The sequence below is a fragment of the Salmo salar genome, chromosome 06, assembly GCF_965601325.2.
Source record: "Salmo salar chromosome 06, fSalSal1, whole genome shotgun sequence".
Taxonomy (NCBI): Eukaryota; Metazoa; Chordata; class Actinopteri; order Salmoniformes; family Salmonidae; genus Salmo; species Salmo salar.
The window spans coordinates 2167501-2176595 of record NC_138296.1 but is presented as its reverse complement, the minus strand read 5'-3'; the positions used below and the strand labels follow the sequence as shown (position 1 = coordinate 2176595).

General features: G+C 49.5%; 1 protein-coding gene across 1 annotated transcript in view; it reads right to left on the bottom strand.

Annotated features, from left to right (window-relative positions):
* Positions 1-232: 232 nt before the first annotated feature.
* LOC106596204 (glutamate receptor ionotropic, NMDA 2A-like) overlaps positions 233-9095 on the bottom strand; it is a 266124-nt gene continuing 257261 nt past the window's right edge. Inside the window, 4 exon segments of the mRNA XM_082976231.1 lie at positions 233-3734; positions 4003-4219; positions 5175-5481; positions 6283-6542. Of these exon segments, the coding sequence (XP_082832357.1) occupies positions 2008-3734; positions 4003-4219; positions 5175-5481; positions 6283-6542 (2511 nt within the window). The 3' untranslated portion in view covers positions 233-2007.

Sequence of the window (9095 nt, the reverse complement as noted above, 5' to 3'; positions counted from 1 at the left end):
CCTGTCCTCCCCCTCCTCTCCTCTCCTCTCTGTCAAGCTGTCTGTCTCCCCCTGTCCTCCCCCTTCCCCTCGTCTCCTCTCCTCTCCTCCCCCTCCTCTCCTCTCCTCTCCTTCTCTCCTTCTCTCTGTTAGGCTGTCTGTCTCCCCGAGGCCACTGTCCTCCCCTCTTCTTCTCTCCCCCTGGGTTGGGCTACACTGTCTCCCTCCCTCCCTCCCCCCTCCCCCCGTCTGTCTGTCTGTCTGTCTGTCTGTCTGTCTGTCTGTCTGTCTGTCTGTCTGTCTGTCTGTCTGTCTGTCTGTCTGTCCTTCCGTTTAGCAAGACAGACTAACAGGGGGAACAGAGGGGAAGAGAGGGGAAGAGGGGGGAGGAGAGAGGAGGAGAAGCCAATTCCAGATCCACACTCCAAGCCCCCCTCCTCCCTTCCAACTGGACACATCCTCTCTCTCTCCTGATTTCTCCTCCTCTCTATCTCTCTCTCTCCTGATTCCTCCTCCTCTCTGTCTCTCTCTCTCTGATTTCTCCCCCTCTCTATCTCTCTCTCCTGATTTCTCCCCCTCTCTATCTCTCTCTCTCCTGATTCCTCCTCCTCTCTATCTCTCTCTCCTGATTTCTCCCCCTCTCTATCTCTCTCTCCTGATTTCTCCCCCTCTCTATCTCTCTCTCCTGATTCCTTCTCCTCTCTATCTCTCTCTCCTGATTTCTCCCCCTCTCTATCTCTCTCCTGATTCCTCCTCCTCTATCTCTCTCTCCTGATTCCTTCTCCTCCTCTCTGTCTCTCTCTCCTGATTCCTCCTCCTCTCTATCTCTCTCTCCCCTGATTCCTCCTCTCTGTCTCTCTCTCCTGATTCCTCCTCCTCTCTATCTCTCTCTCCTGATTCCTTCTCCTCCTCTCTGTCTCTCTCTCCTGATTCCTCCTCCTCTCTATCTCTCTCTCCTGATTCCTTCTCCTCTATCTCTCTCTCCTGATTCCTCCTCCTCTCTATCTCTCTCTCCTGATTCCTCCTCCTCTCTATCTCTCTCTCCTGATTCCTCCTCCTCTATCTCTCTCTCCTGATTCCTTCTCCTCTCTATCTCTCTCTCCTGATTCCTCCTCCTCTCTCATCTCTCTCTCCTGATTCCTTCTCCTCTCTATCTCTCTCTCTCCTGATTCCTCCTCCTCTATCTCTCTCTCCTGATTTCTCCTCTCTGTCTCTCTCTCCTGATTCCTTCTCCTCTCATCAACCCCGCGGGAAGCCCTGTGGCGTGTGGCGGGCCAAACCTCTCGCTAGAACTCCCCTGGAAGGAACAGAGAGATCAGTAGAGAGAGAGAGAGAGAGAGAGAGCTACATTTCCCCTGGAAGGAACAGAGAGATCAGTAGAGAGAGAGAGAGAGAGAGAGAGAGAGAGCTACATTTCCCCTGGAAGGAACAGAGAGATCAGTAGAGAGAGAGAGAGAGCTACAACTCCCCTGGAAGGAACAGAGAGATCAGTAGAGAGAGAGAGAGAGCTACAACTCCCCTGGAAGGAACAGAGAGATCAGTAGAGAGAGAGAGAGAGCTACAACTCCCCTGGAAGGAACAGAGAGATCAGTAGAGAGAGAGAGAGAGCTACAACTCCCCTGGAAGGAACAGAGAGATCAGTAGAGAGAGAGAGAGAGCTACAACTCCCCTGGAAGGAACAGAGAGATCAGTAGAGAGAGAGAGAGAGCTACAACTCCCCTGGAAGGAACAGAGAGATCAGTAGAGAGAGAGAGAGAGCTACAACTCCCCTGGAAGGAACAGAGAGATCAGTAGAGAGAGAGAGCTACATTTCCCCTGGAAGGAACAGAGAGAGCAGTAGAGAGAGAGAGAGAGCTACAACTCCCCTGGTACTTATATCTGGCTTAACATGTAGTAGTTCTAGTAGTAGAAGAAGAATAAGTGTGTCTATGGCATCCTAAGTGGATAGTAGATAGTTTGAAACTATAATACAACAAAGCAGAGAGACTTCATAATAACCCTACTACTAATAATTATAATCATAGTTAATTAAACATCTGACTCCAGACTGGGTATCTTCTTATAAACCCGTCTGTTACTGAACTGGGCCGAGTTTAGTACCCCCCGCGGGACGGCTGAGTACGCACTCGTCTTATTGGCTACATAAGGCATCACATGCTCTGTAATGTACATGTCATTGGCTGGTATCCGGCCTCCGTCCCGGGAGCAGTAGGAAGCGGTGGATTTGACGGAGGATCTCAGATTGTTCTCGTTGCGTTGCGATGAAGACGTTTTGAACCCTCCTCCTCCCAGCTGTTTGTAAATGTCGGAGGAGCTGCGTCCGTGGACGAGGCGCGTGTCGTCCCTCAGCGAAGACGCCATGAAGGGGTTGTCAGAGCCGTGGTCGGGGTACAGCGACTTGCTCCGTTTGTTTTCCTCCAGGTTGAACAGCATCGATCTGGAGCCGAACAGCTTGTCAGCCTGGCGGACGCTGAACAGGTTGGCGTAAGGAGAATCATCCAGGAAGCAGCGGTCTTTCTCTTTGAGGCTGACAGAGCGAGCGGGACGTCCCAGGTCCACTTCTTTAGGTTTTTCCAGCATGATGTTGTCGAATGAGTGCTGGCGGGACATACGCAGACGGTTTCTCTTCTGGACGTGAGGACCGTCCGTCTGAGGCCAGTAGTGACCGAACATCTCGTCCTGGTGTTGGATGCCCTGGTTGGTCAACAGGGCATCCTGGAGCAGCTGGTCTTCGCTGATGTCGTAGAGGTTAGCGGTGTGGAGGCACGCTTCGCAGCGGTTGTAGGGCGAACGGACGGCGGCTGCGGCGACGGCGGCAGCAGAAGAAGCAGTGTTTGTGGGCGTGTAGTGACCCTGGGTGTAGCCGCTACTGGCAGGGAACTTGGACAGACAGGAGCGGCAGTGGGTCTGTTTGGAACGGTCGTTGGTCTCGTGGGGCGACAGCGATAGGGACTTATCCTTCACGCTGTAGTGTTTGGAGTAGGTCGAATCCGGGAGCAGGTCGACGTCGGTGTGATGCAACGGGGACGAGTTGAGGTGTATGATTGGTTGATCCTGACACTTCCTGTAGTTGTCGTTGTGGTCGGAGTACATCTCCGGGTAGTCCAGGTCATCGGCGGCCAGGCCTCGACTCTCGCGGTAGTGTAAAGAATCAGAGTTGAGATTGAGTTCTCTATCTGAGTCTATGGTGTAGATCTGTCCCTGTGGTCCCACTCCACCACCACCACCCCCTCCGCTGCCCTGTTTAGTCTTTAAATAGGACAGCTCTACTTCGCTGCAGTCCCTAGGGTATTTCGACGGCAACTGTCTTTTTTTTAATCCGTCCTTGTTTTTCAGGTGCTTGTTGTTTTCTGGGTCCTGGTACGAACCGCCGCCTCCTCCTCGGCTGGAGCAGTCAGAGATGTCCGAGTGAGCTGCTTCCTCCGGAAGGTACCGTTGGGTCTTCATGGATACGCGAGGGTCGGGGGAGAGCATGTCGGGACCCGGTACACCTGGAACTTGCCGCATTGTGTCCACAGACTTCTTCCACAGGCCTCTGGGTTTGGCGTTGGTCTGAGCGGCGTCCGCGCTCACCGCCACTTCCACGGAGTTTGGGTTCGACTCGTTGAGGGTCAGAGGGTGCTGTCCGCCTTGGAAGATATAGTTATTGAGGTGGTCTTTGTGTCGGTTGGCCAGGTACGCCTGGAGGTCGCCCGTATCGCCGTAGATCACCTCTTTAGGGGCGTAGCTTCGATTGTCGGCGTAGATGAAGTTACCTTAAAAAATAAAGAAGAAACATCCTCAATGATCTGTAGGCCGTCATTGTAAATAAATAAAAAATAACTGACTTGCCTAGTTAAATAAAGGTTAAATAAATAAAAAATATATATTGTTTTTAATGATTTCAAATGTATTGTATCCACGATTTATGGTTGTAATGTGTTTGTAACATAAGAAGAACCATCCTCAATGATTTGAAATGCATTGTATCCACTGTTTACGGTTGTAATGTGTTTGAATCAAAAACAAATTGAAAGAAAAAACCTTTCTCCGCCATCATGTCCATGATCATGGGCCCCGCCGAGTGCATGAATTCAGCCGCCCGTTTGGGGGAATTGATCCTGGAAGCAGACAGGTTAGTCATGTTGGTCATCTGTTTGGCTGACTTGATGAGCTTCAACATGTTGGCCTGAGGGCTAAAATCCAGCTCTGACTTCTTCTTCATGTCGATGTGGACGCCGTGGATACAACTCCAAATCCCCTACAGAGAGAGAGAGCGAGACAGAGGGGGAGGGGGAGGGAGATGGAGGAGACAAAGAGAGAGAGAGAGAGACAGAGACAGAGAGAGACAGAGAGAGAGAGAGAGAGAGAGAGACAGATTATCCTCTATGGATCATCATTTGAAGTATGACTGTTGTCTAAAAGTGTGTGTCTCCTGGTAACTATCCCCCTGTATTCTCCGTCCCAGTAAAGGATTATTCACCCGGAGGATCACATGAGTATCGACTGACTCGGCATCCGGGACACCATCTTTTTTCATTTCTCATGAACATTTAACATAATTACTTAGATAGTATTCCAAACCGTATTGTGATTTATATTACTACCCAGAAAGGTACAGCGGAGAGGGAGACAGATTGTGTCTGTCCCTCACCCCAGCCCCTTACCTCCACACACCATGTCTCCCAGGACAATGCTATCTCTCTCTGTCTGTCCCTCTCCCCAGCCCCTTACCTCCACACACCATGTCTCCCAGGACAATGCTATCTCTCTCTGTCTGTCCCTCTCCCCAGCCCCTTACCTCCACACACCATGTCTCCCGGGACAATGCTATCTCTCTCTGTCTGTCCCTCTCCCCAGCCCCTACCTCCCTAATACCCCAACCATACGCCCTAACCCCTACGCCCTAACCCCTACGCCCTAACCCCTACGCCCTAACCCCTACCCCCTACACCTTAACTCCTACAGCCTACCCCCTACCCCCTAACCCCCTACCCCCTAACCCCTACCACCCAGTCTACCCTCTAACCCCTACCCCCTACCCCCTACCCCCAACCCTAACCCCTACCCCCTAACCCCTACCCCCTAACCCCTACCCCTAACCCCTAACCCTACCCCCTAACCCTAACCCTAACCCTAACCCCTAACCCCTACCCCCTAACCCCTACCCCCTACCCCTAACCCCTAACCCCCTAACCCCTAACCCCCAGTCTTACCCTACTGATGGAGAACAGTAGTCCCGGTGTTCCAGTACAGACTCCAGTGAAACAGTATCTCAACCTCCAGTAGAAGAGATGCTCTGATATGAAGGTGATGAGAGACAGTCCCATTGCGGTAGCCAGCATGTAAAACACTCCAGCCATGTTGTCTATATCCAGCTGACTGGACATCACCTCGTTCTTCTCATGGTGACAGATCCCCGTTAGCCACTGAGCTTCCAGCTCCTCCATCTCACCTGGAGGGAGGGAGGGAGAGTGGAGAAAGCGAGAGAGAGAGAGAGAGAGAGAGAGGACAGAAAGAGAGAGATTGACGGAGGGAGAGAGAGAAGTCAGAGAGCAGCAAAAAAAGGGAGGGAGAGAGAGAAAGAGAGAGAGAGAGAGAGAGAGGGAGAGAGGACAGAAAGAGTGGGAGGGAGGGAGGGAGGGAGGGAGGGAGGGAGGGAGGGAGGGAGGGAGGGAGGGAGGGAGGGAGGGAGGGAGGGAGGGAGGGAGGAAGAGAGAGAGAGAGGAGAGAGGACAGAAAGAGTGGGAGGGAGGGAGGGAGGGAGGGAGGGAGGGAGGGAGGGAGGGAGGGAGGGAGGGAGGGAGGGAGGGAGGGAGGGAGGGAGGGAGGGAGAGGGGAGAAAGAGAGCGAGAGGGAGGGAGGGAGAAGAGAAAGCGAGAGAGTGAGAGAGAGAGAGGAGAGAGGACAGAAAGAGAGAGATTGACGGAGGGAGAGAGAGAGAAGTCAGAGAGCAGCAAAAAAAGGGAGGGAGAGAGAGAAAGAGAGAGAGAGAGAGGGAGAGAGAGAGAGAGAGAGGAGAGAGGACAGAAAGAGTGGGAGGGAGGGAGGGGAGGGAGGGAGTGAGAGAGAGTCAGAGAGCAGCAAAAAAGGGAGGGAGAGAAATAAAAATATCATTCATCCAGTGGTCTGTTTAATACGCCCACACATCGTCTATAGCCAGAGTGCAGCAACACACACCACACAACACACACACACACACACACACACAGACACACACACACACGGACATACCGACGCAGAGCGAAAACAGACACACACACGATGAGAGATATCCAGCCCCTCGTATGACGACAGAGAAGACATGATGAGAGACCATTCAGCCCCTCATATGATGAGACATCCAGACCAGAGATAGGTGAGTGAGACCCACAGAGGAGGGCCCTTCGCCCCCCCCCCTCCCGCTGTGCCCAGGCTTCCTACCCCGTCTTCAGGCTGACCAGAGCGTCCTGAACCCCTGTCTGGTGGTACTTGGAGAGGTACTCGTGCATATTAGGGTAATTCTTCCTGATGTTCCTCTCCGTGGAACCGTTGGGGACCGTCCCAAAACGGAACGGAGGGGAGTACGCGTACGGATTCTGGAACTGGAGAAAAGGGGGGGGGGGGGGGAAGGAGAAGAATGAGAACGATAACAGAACAACATGAAGGAGAAGAGGAAGAATGAGAGCAGAAAGGACAGGGCTGCAGAGACATGTCACAGAGACATAGAGTAAAGGACCTGAGAGTAAAGGACTACAGAGTTAAGGACCTGAGAGTAAAGGACCTGAGAGTAAAGGACTACAGAGTAAAGGACTACAGAGTAAAGGACCTGAGAGTAAAGGACTACAGAGTAAAGGACTACAGAGTAAAGGACTACAGAGTAAAGGACTATAGAGTAAAGGACTACAGAGTAAAGGACCTGAGAGTAAAGGACCTGAGAGTAAAGGACTACAGAGTAAAGGACTACAGAGTAAAGGACTACAGAGTAAAGGACTACAGAGTAAAGGACCTGAGAGTAAAGGACTACAGAGTAAAGGACCTGAGAGTAAAGGACCTGAGAGTAAAGGACTACAGAGTAAAGGACCTGAGAGTAAAGGACCTGAGAGTAAAGGACTACAGAGTAAAGGACCTGAGAGTAAAGGACTACAGAGTAAAGGACTACAGAGTAAAGGACTACAGAGTAAAGGACTACAGAGTAAAGGACTACAGAGTAAAGGACCTGAGAGTAAAGGACCTGAGAGTAAAGGACTACAGAGTTAAGGACCTGAGAGTAAAGGACCTGAGAGTAAAGGACTACAGAGTAAAGGACTACAGAGTAAAGGGACTACAGAGTAAAGGACCTGAGAGTAAAGGACTACAGAGTAAAGGACTACAGAGTAAAGGACCTGAGAGTAAAGGACTACAGAGTAAAGGACCTGAGAGTAAATGACCTGAGAGTAAAGGACTACAGAGTAAAGGACTACAGAGTAAAGGACCTGAGAGTAAAGGACTACAGAGTAAAGGACCTGAGAGTAAAGGACTATATAGTAAATGACCTGAGAGTAAAGGACTATATAGTAAAGGACCTGAGAGTAAAGGACTATATAGTAAATGACCTGAGAGTAAAGGACTATATAGTAAAGGACCTGAGAGTAAAGGACTACAGAGTAAAGGACCTGAGAGTAAAGGACTACAGAGTAAAGGACTACAGAGTAAAGGACCTGAGAGTAAAGGACTACAGAGTAAAGGACTACAGAGTTAAGGACCTGAGATTAAAGGACCTGAGAGTAAAGGACTATAGAGTAAAGGACTACAGAGTAAAGGACTACAGAGTAAAGGACTACAGAGTAAAGGACTACAGAGTAAAGGACCTGAGAGTAAAGGACCTGAGATTAAAGGACCTGAGAGTAAAGGACTATAGAGTAAAGGACTACAGAGTAAAGGACTACAGAGTAAAGGACCTGAGAGTTAAGGACCTGAGAGTAAAGGACCTGAGAGTAAAGGACTACAGAGTAAAGGACTACAGAGTAAAGGACTACAGAGTAAAGGACTACAGAGTAAAGGACCTGAGAGTAACGGACCTGAGAGTAAAGGACCTGAGATTAAAGGACCTGAGAGTAAAGGACTATAGAGTAAAGGACCTGAGACTAAAGGACTACAGAGTAAAGGACCTGAGAGTAAAGGACTACAGAGTAAAGGACTACAGAGTAAAGGACTACAGAGTAAAGGACTACAGAGTAAAGGACTACAGAGTAAAGGACCTGAGAGTAAAGGACTACAGAGTAAAGGACCTGAGAGTAAAGGACCTGAGAGTAAAGGACTATAGAGTAAAGGACTACAGAGTAAAGGACTACAGAGTAAAGGACTACAGAGTAAAGGACTACAGAGTAAAGGACTATATAGTAAATGACCTGAGAGTAAAGGACTATATAGTAAATGACCTGAGAGTAAAGGACTATATAGTAAAGGACCTGAGAGTAAAGGACTACAGAGTAAAGGACTACAGAGTAAAGGACTACAGAGTAAAGGACCTGAGAGTAAAGGACTACAGAGTAAAGGACTATATAGTAAATGACCTGAGAGTAAAGGACTATATAGTAAATGACCTGAGAGTAAAGGACTATATAGTAAAGGACCTGAGAGTAAAGGACTACAGAGTAAAGGACTACAGAGTAAAGGACTACAGAGTAAAGGACCTGAGAGTAAAGGACTATAGAGTAAAGGACCTGAGAGTAAAGGACCTGAGAGTAAAGGACCTGAGAGTAAAGGACTATAGAGTAAAGGACCTGAGAGTAAATGACCTGAGAGTAAAGGACCTGAGAGTAAAGGACTACAGAGTAAAGGACTACAGAGTAAAGGACCTGAGAGTAAAGGACTATAGAGTAAAGGACTATATAGTAAAGGACCTGAGAGTAAATGACTACAGAGTAAAGGACTACAGAGTAAAGGACCTTAGAGTAAACAGCCTTAGAGCAAAGGATCCTGGAGTAAAGTACTATAGAGTAAAGGACCTTAGAGTAAAGGACCTGAGAGTAAAGGACCTGAGAGTAAAGGACCTGAGAGTAAAGGACTACAGAGTAAAGGACCTGAGAGTAAAGGACTACAGAGTAAAGGACTACAGAGTAAAGGACTATAGAGTAAAGGACTACAGAGTAAAGGACTATAGAGTAAAGGACCTG